Raw genomic sequence first — 18,869 nt, 5'->3', positions numbered from 1 at the left:
TAAAGTCAAGATTTGCAGTTGATGTAGTTTCATTATCTATCCACACATGTAATACGCTTTGTCAGGGAAAGTGGGGGAGAATGGTCCTACTGTACAAAAACCACTTGTCAACACCGTGAACAGCCAACAGCGAAGAGTTCAATCTTAGATGTGATGTGAAGTATTTAGTAATGATTGATTTAATGAAAAAGGTCAAAAAAACATTGCCACCGGCGACCTCTGTAGTCAATAGAACAATAAAAGACTACACATCCCAGGGGGACAAGCCTTTCAAGAACTACAAATATGGGCAACATGTTCGGAAGACGTAGACAAGACACCGTTTTCAACAGTTGACATTTTTAAAGTGATCAACATTAACATAAAGACAATCTAAGTATTCTTATCAATATATTAGAGTTTAGACCCCTTTGTTTAGATTTTGTTATGGCTGAAAAGGGGTATTTCCTTTGTTGGCTGTGTGGAAACAAAAGTATTTTATTTTTGATTAACCACACAAGACGCACAACATCAAGCCAGCCGCACAAGCCTGACAAGTCATCAAAATCGTGAGTAAAACTAATCCCTTTAAAGTGAACACGTCTGTTTTAAATGTAACCTTACAGCAGTGGTTCTCAAACTTTTTCTGTCAGGCCCCCCCTTTGGAGAAAAAAAAAAGTCGGGCCCCCCCAACACAAATAATCAGGCTCAGTGGCGGCGCCAGAGATTCTATTTTGGGGGTGCTGTGGGGTAGCNTATTTTCGAATCAATAATTTTTCAAAATATGTTTTTTAAAATTTTTTAATAACCATTTTTCCTCCTGCTCTCTCGCGCCCCCCCTGTCATGCTTCTGCGCCCCCCTGGGGGGGCGCGCCCCCCACTTTGAGAACCACTGCCTTACAGTAAGTGGCTTAGTGAAGCCTATAGTGAAAGAAAGCCATGGCACAGGTGGTAATACTGATTTACAAGAACAGAGTGCTCTATTTTGTTCAGCTTTGAGATACTGCAGCATTCTTACAGTTAATGTTATTTCAAATGTATGAGTATAAATATATTTCACATTAACATCATTTCACATTTAAACCAAACTCAGTGTCCACAGCTTTGAGCTTAATGCTAATTTTAGCCTGCTAACAGGCCTGTTGTCTACCATGTTTACACTTTTAGGATTGCCTGTTACCATGCTAACACTTAGCACAAATCACAAAGTACAGCTCAGTCTCATTGGGACTTAACTGTTTTACATTGATTAGGCAAAGTAAAAATGTGCCCTATGATAGCTGAAAATTAGAAGTTGAGTTGTCACCTCAGTTTTTGACATAATTTCCTGAGCTGAAAAATAAATGTTTGTACTATTGTCATGGCATTAATCCATAACAGTTTGACATTTTACTCAAAAGTAGAGAAGGTGAACCTTGTGGTGGCAATAAATGAAATGTCAAAGGATCGTTAAAGCCAATGTTGTTGATATACCTCTGTCTGGAACAAAGTGGTGGACCTAGCCAAATGGCAGACAGTCACTGTAGCAGAGAATTGTAAATAGTTGCTAACCCTGATTAGTAATTGTGAAATCTCTTTTATCATACTTAAAAATCAAAGTTATAATCCTAAAACGTATGTGGCACTTTGATCTGTCCCTAGTTACTCTCATATCTTCTTTTCAGTCTGATGTATTCTGTCACTTCCTTTCACTAATATATCCTGTATCTAATTTAATTAACTAAATGCGGTTCCTGAAGCTTCACAGATTTTATCCAAGCTTTTCAAACCTACCAACAAGAATTCAAACTTAACAACGTCCATATGTGGCATAGTCCCATTATCTTTAATTTTTTAACTGCTGTCAGACAATCCCTTTATCCCCCTTGATGTAGAGAGCTGCTGGATAAACTGCACCAACATGATATGGCTTAAAGTGAAAATAAAAAGCTAGTAACTGCAGAAAACGTTCTCAATTTGTTTGTTTTACTGATATATCTCGAAGCCTGTCATACAAGGTTGAATACAATATTTAGTTTGACTTTCTTTTGTTCTGATTTCTTGGCAATGATTGTCGACCAAGCAGTTTCCAACTTCATAAAATTGTCGTTAATACTTATCCCTTTTCTGATATGTTTTTAGAAACATGCATGGGAATTGTATAGCCTCTAGAGAAAGGTAAGGAGAGAATCAGAATAAAAAGGAAAATGGTGAAAGAAGGTGACGGATGGCGAAATATGAGTAAAAGCTTGTTGACCTTTACAAGATGCTAAGGGCCTAATTGGATTCACTCATATGGTCCCCCGTGTGGTGTGTTGGTGGGGTCAGGAATGGTCCCGTCTGACTTTTGACCTTTCCTATTCCCCTCATACTGCCTATCATGTCAGCACCTCTAACCACTGTAGAGCTCACTGTTTAACTACGTCTGAACTTGAGTCCATTTATGCCAGATTCCAGCCTTCCTTCTGTTTTGAGGTAAAAATAAGCGGCATACAAAGCATTGAAATATACTATATTTTCATTCCCAAAAAAAATCTCACTAAATCCCAACTTCACTTCAGTGTGTTACAAGCGTGTGTGAAAGAGATGTTCAGGGTCTGGTTATGAGGCCTTCAAACACATTTCTATTGATGAATACATGAATAAGACTGCTTTTAAATGAATGAATTGAAACCGTTGAATTGCAAGTAAATAAGAGATGTATACTTGAAGAAAAGGACTAGCTCTCTGTAGTTTGTTTTTGTTGTCGATTACAAATCTTTTTGTTTTGATCGGACACCTCTTGATAAAGCATTTTCCGGCCATCTACTGTTCTGTGGGCAGTAATTAGATTTCCCTGGTGAATACTATACTCCTGAGAAGGTTGGGCAGTCAGGGAACTGTAGCTGCAAACCTTAGAGTCATGAAATTAGCTTAGCAAACCATGTGTGAAAAATCAACACTTTGCAAATATATGGACCGTAACTTTCCCCCCATGCTGTGTGTTCCATGGATTTACTATGACAACTTTATTGTCCTTTGAATTACCTCTCACAAGAGCAAACACAAAATATGCAGTTAATCATTTGTCTTATTTCACATTCAAAGTGTAATAAAACCAAATATTGAATTATATCTTACAGCCCCTTTTTCCTGCTATATGTTGAATGCCTATTACGTTGTGGGTGGTCATGCTTGTACATGAATTATATCCATAAGAATCCATTATAATAAAAATGCCATAATCATAAATTATATTGTCACTGCCATGCTGTTACCGTCAGACGTCCATTTGAAATATTAGATCAGAGGTTCACCAGAGGGCTTCCTCATGCCATCTGGTTTCGCTACCAAATCTGAACGGCTTCCTTTATTTCTCAGACCTGCAATACAGTTTTCATTGAGCAGCTAAAGATTGGTCTTGAAAGGCATTTCTTTGCTTATGTGATAACAAGTGAATCCTTGATGTTTTTTTTTTACAGTAAAGATCATTGTGCAACTTCTTATTTCTTAGCTTTAGCACATTTAGAAATCAGGCCTCAGTGCTCCCCCCTTCCAGTGTTTGTGCTAAGCTGACCTAACATGATGTTGGCAGAATCTACATATTTGAGCAAGTACACATGTTTACTGAGAAAAATGAATGTCTCATCCATATTTCAAGTCATTTTGTCAGACCAGATTGCATGCAGTTTTCTAAGTATTTTCAATTAACTTAAAATGCTTTTAGCTGATTAGCCTACATTCTCTAATTAAGTTTATCCCAGGAATCGGAAGACCAAAGGTTGATAGAGTGAGTGATGGACTGGACAGGAGATAATGACAACCCTACTTTCCTTTTCCACTGTGTCACCATATTCTCTCCCCTCCGCCCCAGCTCTCCCACCACCTCACTCCCTCCAACAGTGACCATGGGCTGTTTATCGACTGGCTTCTTCTTCCTGTTTGTGGTACTAAGAGGCTGAAATTAGATCTGCATCGCCGAGGATTTGAGATAAATTCGGCAGCGGATCGGTCCTAACTTAATTTTCTCTAGGGTGGAAGAGGAAGATAGCTCGTCACGATGCAGCATATGGGATAACACCAGATAAACACAGACAAAGATGGGGTGAATGTGAGTTTGTTGAGTGTAGAGTCCGCAGCAATTAACAAGTTTTACAAATAAGACGATATATATTTTGATGGGCCAGCACAGGAGTAATATGTATGCTATCATTTGAAAGGCATTTGCTGTTATTGTGGATATATATATATATATAGCTCATTTGGAATAATGCCCAAAAGGATTTGGGAGCATTGGCCCATGCTATGTGAGGGCTCATCATTAGCTGCATGCTATCCTCCACTGTGGCCCCCCCAGGTTGGTCCAAATGGCTGTGGTACACAGGGGTAATCAGCCGCTCCCATTACAACTCCCAGGGGAAGGGGTTTGCTCCTTACCTTCTTTGTACGGTTAGTAGTCGGGGTGTGGATCTCACTCTTTTCTCTGTGCCACTTTGATCTGACTCCAATCCCTGATAGGCGATACTGTAGCCGAACCTGACACTCGGCTCTCCCTCTGAACAAATCAGGAATGGGAAGAGGAGAATGGGATTGAGACGAGCAGGGCTGAATGCCAGACTATCTGTTGTTTAGTGTGCCAGACAGACATCGTGACCCTCTTGGTTAAACTCAGCCCAAGAGGTCACGGCCCATAGTGAAAAGGAGGGAATGCCCTGGGGGTAAACAAGTGTCTCTTGATGTCTTGGGATTGTCTATCAGCATCCGAATAAAAATGATGCTATTTTAGGTGTGTAGATTATGGAATCTGTACCAAAAAAACCATTGCCCTTCAGTTTTTTTGAAAATCCAAAAAGTACCATATACAGGATAAGTCTTTATCTTGAGATAAGGGTTCAATTGATTGGTATCAGAGGCTGTGAGGTCCAGTGAGTCTAGCCTGGGACTGCACAGGAAGTGGAGAAAAATGGCAGTAACATAAAAGTGACATGTCCAAATTCTGATAGATTGTGATGTTATACTATTTGACCTTGGAACATGTTTAATTGATGACCAAATATGCTTGCTAACTTTAATTAACAGTGTAAAGGGGCTCTAACTTTGCCTCTGGGTCAATTTGACTATATTTGTTGCTTAGTTCGTGTACCATAACATGTCAAAAGACATTTTAACAACAAAGGGCGAGCTTAACTCTCTCATAAAATGTTCCCTGATCTTATTTCTACAGTTCTGACAGCTGTGTTTTTCCTGAAGGGACGTTTCAGAGTGACGGCTGTATGGCCAGCCCTCCACAGGTGCTACAGATGGGCCCCAGCAGCATTAGTTGCAAAGCTCTATTATTGGCTGAATGGTAAAAGCCATCAGCAATCCGAGCCTTCCTGAATTAAATTGAGAGAAAAGCCCTTTAAACAGTGGCTACCACCAGAACCCTTGGGATACACGGGGGCGTTCAAAGTCCTTTGTTCCCTGTATTTTTGAGTGATGAATCACTTCTAAACCATTCACATAACAAGGTGTGCGTTTGTCTCTCTGTATTCATGCTAACCCACGCTTATAAAGTGAGATGTTTGGGTTTGAGTGCGGTTTTCTTTGAAATACTTAACGGCAGCCCTCCCACTCTTGACACTCAAGATCCCAAATGCAGTTTACATACATTACAGTCAGGCAAGCTGCGACACATCCTGCCTCAGGCCACAGCACTAAAACTGACGTTGGCCTCTTGTCTGTCATCACAGACCATGAACATACCAACAAAACAATGGAAAGAAACAAGAATTGTAGAGTTGTGGGATTATCCACTATGTTAGGTGATAGTTAGGACCTTCTAACAATGAGCATGTTTTCATTTTATTGATAGGTGAATGATTGTATGATCCTCAGAGGCCTGTTTAAAGTCCATTTAGTGAAAAGAAAGGTATCGTTTAGCATTATTAGCCTATAAGTGTGTAGAGACCATATGGGTTATTTTAGAACTTCCACAAGAGTCGTCTGTAGCACAATGGTTTCTTTATTCACAAGATGCTATTGGAAGAAACTCTTGCTTAACAAGGTATCAGTATCTCCAAAAAAACATGCGGATGAAGTACCAAAACCCACAGGCTCTTTCTTGGATGTCTGGATGGATGTGGGAAAGGTCCGTGTCATACTAGAGAGCTGTATTATCTTTTGGAGTACAATAATCTGCTCCCATCCACAGTGCAACATTACATTAGTCCTTTATTTAGAGGCCATATCATTGTGACATCATGATCATCACTCTATACCTGCTTTCACCACAGAGACTGGTTGCTGGGATTGAAACTCAAGCCAGTGTATTATGAGATGCAGAACATCAATGCTTGTCCTTGGCTATTCGGAAAGCTAATCAGATTTCATGAGACAGAATATGGGGACAGAGTTACAGTTTCCTGTAGCTCTGTCCAGATAACAGATCTTACAAATCACACAGAAGAGATCATCCTGTTGGTTAGCATGTTTGCAATTACAGTAGAAGCAGGGTCCAGAATTATATGTGGCAACAAGTTTAAATAAATAGTTTTTGGAGAGGTGCTCATTTTATTTCTAGGTTAGGGTTGAGAAAGAAGGCTGGTACTTTTCATCTTGTTCCCATCTTCACCATAGAGTTGCCCCAAACTGTTAACAGCTACAGTATATCAACTAGAAGCCTGAATGTATGACACTTACAAATAGTCTCACTACACATATTTATATCGTCCTGCAACTGATGTTCAAAGCCCAATAACACATGACAATAGCACAAGTGGAAGACAGTCATAAAACCCCAGGAATAACTCAATAATGTAAGTTAAAAGTAACCTAAAGTTTGCTAACATTAGCCAAATTAGCAAATGGTCAAGTATTGTGGGGCTTTAGCAGCCAAACTGAGGCCATTATAAGGGCACAGGTGCATTATTATACTTAAAATGAGAAACATATTTGTCAGAGAAATATTTCATCAGATATTCAAAGGAATATATTCATTGTATTGTTTTGCAAAGCTGCTTTTATGATAACACCATTAATCTGTTTTAAGGAAGGGTTTATTCAAACTTGAATAAATTGGACCCATATATTTATAATTATGAATGTGTACAGTTGCTAATACTCTAATCATGTGCTGTAAACCACCCCTCTATTATATAATAGGCATGTCTATTGACATCCCTGGAACATAAACAATGTTCAAATGTAAAGCTTTTCAAGTGCTTACAAGGTTTCAGAGCTTCTTTGAAAGGCATTTGAAATGAGTATCAGTTTCATTCACGCAGTGTTTTCGTACCTCTAGGTGCAGATCAGGCTTAGTAAAGATTTCTCGGTGCAATTGTTGCCGGGCTGTAGATATATTTCTCTCTGTTATGACATAAAGCCTCTGTTGGTTCAGTGACTCACCTGTCAGATTGGGCTAACAAAGGAATCAGAGGGAGGAAGCATGTACAAAACACTGACATGAATATGTGCTGATATAAGACAACATTTTAAACAATAGGATCTGTCTGTTGTTGACGTCTTGTTGTTGTTGTGATGACGAGATGGATTTTCTCTTTCATAACAGGATGACATTCTTATGAACTCTGTTGTGAACGCAACAATATGCATGTTTAACAGTGTCTGAATATGTTCTAATGGCACAGCTGTTGTGTGTGTGTGTGTGTGCCAGGCACATGGTTAGCAGACGGGACACATACATAGAAACAGGGCACATTATGTGGTTTTACATAAAATGCAATCAATGTTTTAACGGTATTTTCCCCCATGACCAACAAATAAATCCTTTCCTGTACGCCGCAAAGCCGCTGGCTGGAATGCTTTACCAATTATAAGCTTCTGAAAGACGCTGTTTGAATTGTGTCAAACGTTCCTTATTTTGTCACATCTTACTAAACACTTCAACGTTGCTGAAAGTGGAATGATTGAGGACAATAAAAGCTGTGACTTTTCAAAACACATTCCTGTTAAGCTTTAATCACCTGCTGTAAGGCTGCAGACATTTGATAACTCTGCATCCAACAGAGATGTTAGGAATGTGTTAACGATGGTTTACTGTATTTGAATTACATTTGACAACTTTTTATAGCATTTTCCCGAGGCTACAGTAAGTGTCTCCTGTCTGATTTCCACAGGTGTAATAAAGAAAGAAGGCTGTAATTGAGTGAAGGAAAATAAGGTGCAAGGTAAAGGAAAGAGTTCATCGAAAGAGAAGGGTTTCCACGGAGAAATAAGAGAGAGTTCTCTAAGGGTTGGAAGGAGAAGTTGTATTGTAACAGGCTGATGTGGAAGGAGGTGAACAATGGCTCTATTAAAGGCCTAATAGAATTTCCCTCGGCCCCAGAGGGACGCAGAATGGACTCTCCCTCCTTCCCACTTTGCCTCTCTATCTTCTCATCCCTCCATTTGCCCAGGCCGGAGATATAATTTCATCACTCTTCACTTAATTGTGTGCGTTGCAGGCAGAGGCTCACTCTCTGTTCCAGCAAGCAGCGGCAGGTGGGAGAGGAGGAAGAAGGGCAGAATAATAGAACAGAGTGGGAAACCACATCACTTCATTTTTAGAGATGGACAGCTTGTAAAAGCGATGGGTTACGTGGTCCCCTCTGAGTAGCCAAGTGTAAACACAGCCTGAGCGGGATCTCAGTGTGTCATACAGGAAACTGTACACGATGGATTTACAGTAACACGCAGTTAACCAACTACACAATCCATCCGATAATTATTGCCTTTGTTTGAGGAAAATGTCCTCTTGTTGTAGAGAGTATCTTTTACATTGTTTTGATCATCTGAGGTTAAAAATAGGATTCAGACAGAATGATCATTCCTCAATATGTATCTCATACAGTATCTGTAGTCTAACATTTTCTAGATCACAGGTTGTTGATTCATTTACTAGTCCATTTGTCCAATAGGGATGGGGCAATAACAAATATCTACCAATTGAAGTTTTTGTTTGATCAATCTTGTCCATTAATTTTAATATGTAATAGTTTAAGTTATGAACAGACAATTGGTCATGCCAAGCATTATGTATTTCAAGAGTGAAACATATAACCAAATAAATGTTATGCTGTGTCTGCCGGGAAGAGCCTGTAGGGGGACATGAGCCCTTAGGATTTGAGATGGAAAACTACGAAAAGCAAAGATATCCTGACAAAAAGAATAACACATATTCATAACACCATAAGCTTAGTGATATCGTTGAACAAAAATGTTCCCTTATTGTTTTGCTGAATTGGGTAGATGTCAGTTCAAAACCAGATGGTTTAACGATCAATGTGTTGTTTACAAAACAGGATAGAAAAATCAAACCAACCCTCAACTTTAGGTCTCATAAAAGAAAAGCTTTTTCACCTTTATTGCCTTGTCAGACGCCAACCTTTGACCCTAGAGGAAATCAATCACTTCTTCTCTAACATCCTGTCCGTGAACACCATTTCGCTACTTTCAAAGGTTACACCTTGTGTTTTTTCTCCTGTTAAAGTCCTGCGAGACAAAAGGCAACACGTGTGCTATCGTCTGGAACGATTTGCAGACCTGCAAATGACTTACAGTCAGTCGTACATCATCATAAGCGTCTACTGAAATCCTCAGAGAGATGGTCGGAAAGATGAAGATGCTCCCGACCTTTGACCTCGTCTCATGTTTCCTTTTCAAAGAACACTGTGCTGACTTGTAAGGTATGAGGTACAAAAACACGTTGAGGTTAGAAGACCTGGGGTTAAATATTTTAAAGTACCATGTATGTAATTACTTAAAAGGAGTTTTAGAATCTGCAGCACAGGCTAAGACGGTGCTTCCTACTATTTTGCTTTTTTTTACATCCAGTTTGAATTTAGAATACAGTAGATCTTCAAAACTATTTGTGTCAAATTGTCTGCTTTTATAGGCAATGCTGTACATTTTGGTTTAATACGAACGCTTGTAGTGTTTCTGGCAAAAACCGCAAATCACCCTCTGTTTGAAACCAGAGCCAAGTCTGCTCTGATTGGTTAGCTTGCTGGCTCTGTTGTAATTGGTCAACCGCTTAGAGATTTCCAATTTCAATATCGTATTCTTTATTTGCCCTAAAACCAAAAAACACTATTTAGCATTTAAGGAGTATTTATTTTATTTGTCTAATCCTGAGTTGTGGAGGTTGAGCTTTGAGAGATGAATATGTGCTGTGCTGTTATTTTGTGCAGGACCTGTGGAAAGGTCTTTTCATGGAAAAGGTTTCACATCTTCACATTTCTGCTGAGTCCTGAGGGAGTCTTGTTTCCTTGTTCTCACTTCATCCCAGAGGTGATTTGTAGAGTAAATAAACCCTAAGTTATTCTGAGACCACACTGGGACTGAGTTGTAAAACTGACCATAACATGTTGTAAATTAGCCGAGTTAACTGTGCAGCAGGGAGGGATATTACATACAAATTACCGCCTACTTATTTTCATATCCCTATTATTGTATTCTATGATCGCTACCCTTTTCTGTTTATTTGTTCAGACATTTCTTTCTGTAAATGAGCTTTTAAAATATATTTTGTTCTATATATTTATTATTTTCTCCTTTTTTCTAAGATGAGCTTAGATACATTGGAATTTAACATTTTAAAATAAAACTTAACTTCTGAATTACTGTAAGTGTCTGGGTTTTTAAAGGTCACATTTTCTGCATTTATAACATTTTTCAGCTTTTCATCCTTTTCTCATTCGTTCTCAATATTAAAGCTGTTTAACGTAAACGGTGGCTAAATCTCTTTGACATTAAATGTTATTCCTTGGTGCATAATTGAAGTAGCCTTGAGATCCATCTTTTCAGTATGAAGTACTTGTGGAAGTAATCACTTAAGAGGTACTTCAGGAGGTTTTCATCAATGCATATTGTAAACAAGCGTGAGGAAGTGTTTGAGATGAAGTTAAGTTTATTTTAACACAAAACATTTAAGTGTGGCTCTGCAGATTCAGTTATGACATATTTTCCTCACTGTTGAAATCAAAACTCAACTGGTCACCCAAACTCAACGTGGCCTATCCTCTTTCACCAGCATATGTCACTCTTGCACACATGGTTCCCTTCACACATCAAACATTCCTCGCTAACGACTCACTGGAGGTTAGCAGCAGTTAGCTGGGGAATGTGTTTTCCATTTCAACCGTGGTTCACTTAGAAACTGATACTGGGTCAGAACCTGTTGATGCCATTTCTGATCTGAATAAGCAGAAACAGATCAGGAGCAAGAACGAAGTCGGGGGAAAGATTGTGACCAACTTAAATCAAGTTTAAGTGGATTGGGAGCAGAGTGAAGCACAACGTTTGTCTTTCTCATTATAGTTTAATTTAGGACATTTTGGAACTATTTTTAGTGGCATGAATATGTGGCATGCATTTATTTATTTTGTCCTCTATTATACATTCATATAGTATGTACTGTAGTTTGTAGTAACTGCCATATTTCGCTTTGATTTTATAGTTTTTTAACTAGAACAACATGTATATATATATATAATATATAATGTTAGTTTTTAAATAAAAAAACAAGGTACTACTTTACTAAGGCCTGCCAAGCTGCATACTCTAAATATCAGTATATACATTACCAAATATGTAGCAAATACAGCTGTCTGCCCAGGTATGAAATGATAATGATTTTAGTATTCATCCTTGCACATGCACTGTATATATACTGTATTCAGTGTATTTATTCTTATATATACATTCTATTTACCTTTATTTGTATCATTTATTTTGTACAGACTGCTGATAGATGTGTATATAACTGACTGTTTGCACTCTGGTTAGACCCTCCTAATTTCGTTACACTGTGCTTGCATTATGTAATGACAATAAAGTAATCTAATCTAATCTAAAATACGCATACAGCTTTGTAACTTTTCATATTATAGTTCGGCCCTTGGCATCATCAAACTGATTCATGTCTTGCTCTCAGATGTCAATTGACTTCTTGTAATCAATAAAGTCTTAAATTGTTCTTGTGTCATGCATAAATGAAACAGGAAAATAATGTACTTTCGTCCATAAAATACACTAATCCATCACAATGTTTTCCTACTTGTAAAACCAACACTGACTCGAGCCAAAAGTGACATAAACATATGAAACCAGTGGGAACGAGTGCCCCAGCATGTGTCATTTCACGCGCCATTACTTTGCCGTATCACTCACCAGAGTGAGCACTAAGTCTAATTGCCTCGACAGGCTGTTGGTTTCTATTATTATAGGATTGTGTTGCCATTGCCATTTTGACCACACGCAATGCCATAATTTGTTCAGTCAGTTTTTTGAAACTTAAGAGGAACTATAGTCCATGCTTCTCTGCCCCCTTTTCAGACCCCCTTCTTCCTCAATCCCTCCTTAGGCAGCAACTGTTGAAGCTTCCAGTAATCAGTCTGTCGTGTTGGCTTGGATTACATGTCAGAAGGACTTTAGTGGCTCTTGAGGAAAATGCACAGACCCTCTCAATCCTGAGGGCAATATACAAAAGAATCCAGGGCATTGGCCTATAAGGAGCGCTGGAGGTGTTAAATAGCCTACTTTATATGAATAAGTTATTACAAAATGAATAATCACAAGAAAAAGTGTAACATATGAACCGAAAACATGTAGCCTATATCATTTATGAAATCATTAGAACATATCATTTTGAAATCTTTAATTTCATCCTTCTAGGATAATTGAACTTGTGTTTACTGCATTATATAAATATTATTTTCTTTTTCATAGAAAACCCTATTTAAAGGGGACCTATCATGCAAAATGCACTTTTGTACGTCTTGTGTCCCCGGTGTTCCAGGGAACTCACCAAGTGTCCGAAAACACAACCCTCTCTATTTTCCTCCATACCCAAATCTCTTAAAAAGGGGCTGCAACGGATCTGATACAGACTGATCCAGATTTGAACACTTCTATGACGTCACAGAAGTGGCGCTACGGCTATTGGGCCAACTCCACCAATCAGGAGGAGACAGCCACGGACATTGCCGTTCGAAAGCGCTGGAGACGCTGTAGTACATATGCCAGGCCTGTAGATGGTGCTGTTCTCACAGAATCAGCCCATGCAAAGACAGTGTTAAATTGAGCTAAATGAGGAATGGCTAAAATTCATGATCTGTTTGGTATTTTGAAAAATAAAAAGTATAAATATGCCTTATATAGGTATGATCCTACACTATATTATTCAAATATAGCATGATAGGTCCAATTTAATGTAACTTTGTTTTTATAATGACACATTTATATTTATTAGTGAATTTATATTATATATTGTCCTACCTTATCAAGATGAAACATGCTGCAGTACAGCTACAGTACATGGTTAACTATAGACTATTTGTTACCATGGATTATTTACTCTACATCAATATGAAGAGTTAGTGTTAGCAGCAGGCTAAGTCAGGAATACTTCCCAAGCATTTTGATTTTAAAGCTGTTTCTTGTAGTTTAAAGATTTAAATGTGAAGAGTTAAAGATTTAAAAATTGAAACTGACACACATACAGTTTTTGTAGGTGCTCAAGCCAAAAGGAGCTAGCTAACAATGCTAACATGGACTCTTCACTTAATGCTAAGGAATAATCCAGGCTCACCACCTAGTTCAGCTATAGTTGCTGTGTTGGTAGCATGTTTAGCCTGATTAAGCTCAATGAGGAGAGGTACATTACTATGCTTAGTGTTATGTGTTTATTTAGAGAAGCAGTCTAGTTAGTTGATGGAGAATAATGTGAACATTGTAGTTGTTATGGCTAAAAGAAGCTAATTGGCTAATTATGGAGGGCAGTTGCATTTGCTAGTTTAAAGAGGCAGGGGGTAAAAAAAGAAGAGAAAGAAAGAGATGATTTATTTATCTAATGGTTGTGTGTGTTAAGATTGAGTTTATGCTCCTGAAGACGCAACTGCATGCACTTTAATACAGTGTGTGCATTGTTAGATCAACACAGGGCATAAGTGGAGTCAAGAGCTTTATTATTGGTTTAACTTGTCTGATGTAGGAGTTTTGCAAATTCACATTAAGTATAGTACATATGTATTAGTATACACGGAACATTCATTATTGTACAATTCAATCCTGATGCACTGTCTGACTTGCTTCTTGAGCTACATTACCAGGGCTTTTTAAAAACACTATCCTCCAAACAGTCTTTAGTTCCCTGCATCTTCCCTTTAACCCATGCAGCAGGACTGCTTTGTTACTCTCAAGTGCAAAATCATGTTGTGTCACCTTCAGTTGGTTTTATCTGTACACACAATTCAATGTCTGGTCACTAAATACATCTCTCAAATCTTTGAAACAAAACAAATACTGTCCAAGGAAAATAAGATTTATCTTCAGTCACAGTTCACATCTCTGAAGACAGTGTTGAGTTATTGTACAATAAAAAAAAGGCTTTGTGGGAAGGTGGTTCTGTAGTAATGGCTAATAAAGTATATGTCTGTCAAATTTCCGATCATTACTGATTATCTGCCAGAATTATATTTAATTTTGTGTGTCCGTCTGAATTTACATCGATAAGGCTGTAGTGGTATTGTTCTTTTCATGTTACTCTCAGAATGAAATCTAAATGGCATGTTTTCCAAAATGTCAAACTGCAAAATGATGGACTTTCTTTACATTGCACTCAAATCACAAGAGTATTAAAATGTTGTATTGAGTTTGGTTGCTGGCAGTATTTTTTTCCAAATTGACGATTAAAGCTTTTAAAGTTCTGATTCGTCCTATAGCGACATTTTAATATTATGTGTTCCATATTCATGACCAGTCTTAATGACACACTGCTTTCACACATCTGATAGTGAATAATTATATTTAAAAGTACCTCGCAAAGGCTCACCTACCTTCCTGTTGCCCTTCTTGACCTTTCTTATAGGACAGCATTGATATTGTAACAACGTCCCATTCACATAGATATTGTACAGTACAGCCTTCCAGGCTTTAACTAAAATAAAAACTAGAAAAAAGACAAATTATTTACAAGTTAAAAAAACGACAACTGAAGTAAATCATACTTACAAAAACGGCTATAAACAACAAATGTACAACATCAGCGGACACCTGAAATATTTTGCCAGGCACTTGTGATGCGAAAAATACATAATGACACGTTTAATTACTAAAATATAGGACAATAAGAGAATCATAATACCATTTACAGTTATTATGGGTATTAAAATACAACAACCCATAGAGAGTAGAGTGAGAATACCTTCATTTAATGTGACAGCATGACGATTAGTATGCTAGTGGTTAGTAACAATATACAATCTGTACCTGAAAGTAACAGATGGAGTCGGTGATATAGGTAAGATTACAGTAAGCTATCTGCTCCTTTAAATATTTTACCTCAAAATAAAAAATAAATGCTAGGTGCTCGGGGTCCTCAGTAAGATTTGACAAATTCAAACCAAATCAACACAACATGCTTATACTTAAACAAGCTGATTTATACAAATGCAGATCCCTGGGTTTCAGCTTTACATTTAAGTAATCCAGAACTCTTTCCCTTTCCCTCCGTCGGATCATCCCACTTCCTTTGACGTATGTCTCCACTGACGTGCCTTTTATCCAGAGGTCATTGTCCCAAACAATAAAGAAACAAGACACCTGTAGGAGCCAAAATGCTTGTTTTGCCATTACTTATTATTTGTATTATTATCTCCATTTCTGTTTGCATCGCGTTTGATCCTTATTGTTTATCACTTCCGGCTATGGTCACGTGGGTGTGGTTTATTGTTATTTAGGTCACCTGTTGGATGCCGGTTTGGGACGATATGATGAAGGAAGAGGGTGAATGGCGCTCTTTCTGTTAACCGTCAAGTCGGGAGTTGTACATCGTTTGTTTATGTTTTATTAAACACTATGGACTATGAATGACTTCGGACTCTTATATGGAACGCGTCACAGCAAAGCGAACATGTTAGCCTCTCAGCGGCATAACTCATAGGGAGTTTGTGCCGCTATAACACCCTTGTTCTTTTTTTTCTCTGGATCGTTTCCATCTCTAATTTAGCTGTTTGAAAGATTGTCAGTCTCAAGAATCAGTGCTTTGGATAAACACAGTATCTGTTGAGAGTGCAATAATAGGTGTCATATTGATGCAGTTCTACAATCATTCTAGATACCCTGAGAAACTAAGCAAAACATATAGAAAACCCTGGTTTTTTGTTTTGAATCCTGATTGTTTCTCTTGAAACTTATTCACCAGCTGACATAAGTTGCTTGTTTCTGCATGCTGTTTACTGTTAGGTAGCATCTATCATACATGTTGCAAATGATATGGATTTAAAGGTCCCATGTCATGCTTTTCCAGTTGTTACCCATCCCCTTGTGTGTTATGAAGGTTTTTCTGCATGTAAACAGTCTGCAGAGTCACAAACCCTCAAAGTACACCCTGTAGCGAGTAAACTCTAACACGAAAATAACCTATCTATGTGCCAGAAGGCCTCGTTGGAGTTTCTCGTTTTTCCAATTTTCTTCTTCCGGCGAACCAGTGACGTAACGGACCCTCCGGGTGAGTTGGCAACGATTGGATCAATCCCGTGGAGCCGTTACGTTACGTGCGTGGACAAAAAGCGGTTAGCGGTTAACGTCGGGGTGTCCAAAGGTTGACAATCAACGTGACTTCCTCACACACACACACAATTCTTTTCTCAGCTGCAGCTCCGCCCGATTTCTCCTCCCTGAGACGGGTGGCGACCGGCGGGCTTGCGGGTGTGTGTGTGTGTGTTCGGGATGGTTTCGCTTTGTCTCGCAGACGGCCACTGGGCTCATAGGGAGGGGGGGCAGGGGCTCCAAACATAGCCATTTAGGACAGAGAGTGAATACACATACTATACAGAGATGCTGTATGAGAAACCAATGTGAGTTTGGAAAATTGCACAATATAAATCTATTTTAGTAGACCTCAACAATGGAATTATAATCAGTAGAAATGGCCATGACATGGGACCTTTAAGACATTTTTAAGACCGATTCACCTTATATTGGTTATTAATAATAACATTAAACAATACGTGCTTCCCTCATGAGTGTTGCATACATTACATGGCAGGATCTGAGAAGAATGTAAATGTTTATGGGACCTTTGAGTGTGTTTGAATCGTGCATGCATGGTTACATATTGTAGGTCTATGTGTGTGTATACGTACAGTATGTGTGCGTGTCTGCCTTTATACATACAGTTACATAGTTGCTCATTTTCTTTTCAGTCTGAAGGAGTCTGTGTTGGAGCTCCTGTGCTATGCAGATTGGCCTGAGCACATAGAATAGTGTCTCATGTTGCCTCGCTCAATGACCTGCCCCCCAGACCACCTAGTTGGCAAAGTCCAGCCTTCAGTTCTCAGAGCGCTTGTCGGGTACAAAGAAGAGTCTGCAGAAACCACTTAGTCCAGATTAATTCCTCGCAGCTCAATGTCTTAAATCTTTGCAGAAGGAGAACAGTTTCATTTGAAAAGCATCCTTCCTCAGAGTTGTGATATCCACATCCGGAAGCAAAAGTCTGACATGGCATGTAAATAATGTTGCTTGTCTGGAGGCGTGTTTCTCCTCTTTGGTAGCATAGATTTACAAGGTAACATTTAGAGATACAACACTGGCTAATGACGCTATCAGTGAGGGAAAGATTATGAATATTTAAGAGTAAAGATGTAGGGGATATCTGTATCTTGGATAAAAGATCCAGCAATCCATGTTAAATTCAGTTAGTTGCTGCTTTTTTGCGAAGGAAAAGTGAGAGAATGCTAATCTTGATTGTAAATAATGAAGAAATATGTGTGGATAGACATGCTCCAAAATGGAATGATTATAGTCAGTTTCCTTTTGACATAGGCTTTACATTATGTGGAAGTATTGATAATATGCACATCGTGAAGGGTTGGGCTTGATAAGGTACTTTGGTATTCATTCAGTTTTGTCTAATTTCTGGCGTTTCCCTGCGATTAAACTTGAAAATGATTCCTCAGGACTTATGGTGTTTGACTGCTGGCTTCTTGAGGGAATAGCTTGAAGCGGTTCTAGCATGAATTATTTAGAGTGAGGGTTGCCAAGGAACAATACTAAGGTTAAGGTTTGCTCACTTTAAATCTAGAATCACACGACAGAAGTGGCGGTGGGCTTCGTAGCACTCGGACTCAGCACCAGACTCTGGACGATGTCTTCACGGTTGATCTTGCGCAGCGCCGTGCACAGCGAGTCGAGGCTGGCGCACTCCTTGCTCGCCCAATCAGACAGGAGCGCGCGGACGGGATGCTCCTCCTGCTGGAAGGTGGCAATCCGCTCCTCCTCGTACCCCAGGAGGCCCGCCAGGTTGCACCAGTCGCTGTCCTCCATGTGGTTGCAATCGTCTCCTTCGCTGCCACTGAATAGCAGCTTCTCCACCTTCTCTCTGGTGTGGAGAGGAAGGAACAAACACGGCTCTTCATCCATGTTGACAACTGCAGAGGAAACAAACAAGGTTTGAATTTCTTTTATTTAAAATAAATCCCTACAAAATGCTCTCTGATTGACTATTAGAGCACTGAAACAATTCTACATCCTGATTTTAAATTCCCAAGTTGGTCGCAATTATATGAAAAGGAAAAAGTGATTGAGTGTAGAATACAAGTGGTAAAAAAAAAGCCCTTGCTAGCTACATAAGCAGCAATAGCCGATCTGACTGACCAGTTCCATTAATACATCATTATAGAAAATCCAAGTAAAATATGCTTCTTTGTCCAAACTGTCAACAGCAAAGATCGCTTAAGACCTGTTACGATTATTGTGTTATGTCACGTTTTGTATGTCTGGTTATGGGTGTTTTCCTCCTTGTATATTGTCTGGTCCTTCTCCCTGTGTTTTTCCCCTGTCGTTCGTTTCCCTGGTGTGTCTAATTGTCTGATTGTGTTCACCTGTCGCCCTTGTGTTTCTCCTCCCCTGCCCAGCTGTTTCTCGTCTTGTGATTACCCCTCCCTGTATTT

General features: G+C 38.9%; 1 protein-coding gene and 1 long non-coding RNA gene across 2 annotated transcripts in view; one reads left to right on the top strand and one right to left on the bottom strand.

The window, feature by feature from the left end:
* Positions 1 to 267: 267 nt before the first annotated feature.
* LOC104953582 (uncharacterized) overlaps positions 268 to 18,869 on the top strand; it is a 34,620-nt gene continuing 16,018 nt past the window's right edge. The window contains exon 1 of the long non-coding RNA XR_799242.1: positions 268 to 548. This is a non-coding gene — a long non-coding RNA (uncharacterized lncRNA). The remainder of the gene's footprint in view (positions 549 to 18,869) is intronic.
* The window catches only part of ngfrb (nerve growth factor receptor b), a 34,272-nt gene continuing 32,218 nt past the window's right edge, over positions 16,816 to 18,869 (bottom strand). The window contains exon 6 of the mRNA XM_010780534.1: positions 16,816 to 18,347. Coding sequence (XP_010778836.1) covers positions 18,004 to 18,347 — 344 coding nt within the window. The 3' untranslated portion in view covers positions 16,816 to 18,003. The remainder of the gene's footprint in view (positions 18,348 to 18,869) is intronic.

Source organism: Notothenia coriiceps, unplaced genomic scaffold, assembly GCF_000735185.1.
Source record: "Notothenia coriiceps isolate Sejong01 unplaced genomic scaffold, NC01 NC01_scaffold00022018, whole genome shotgun sequence".
Lineage (NCBI taxonomy): Eukaryota > Metazoa > Chordata > Actinopteri > Perciformes > Nototheniidae > Notothenia > Notothenia coriiceps.
Note: the sequence above shows the minus strand (reverse complement) of the source record. Positions and strands in the feature narration are given on the sequence as shown.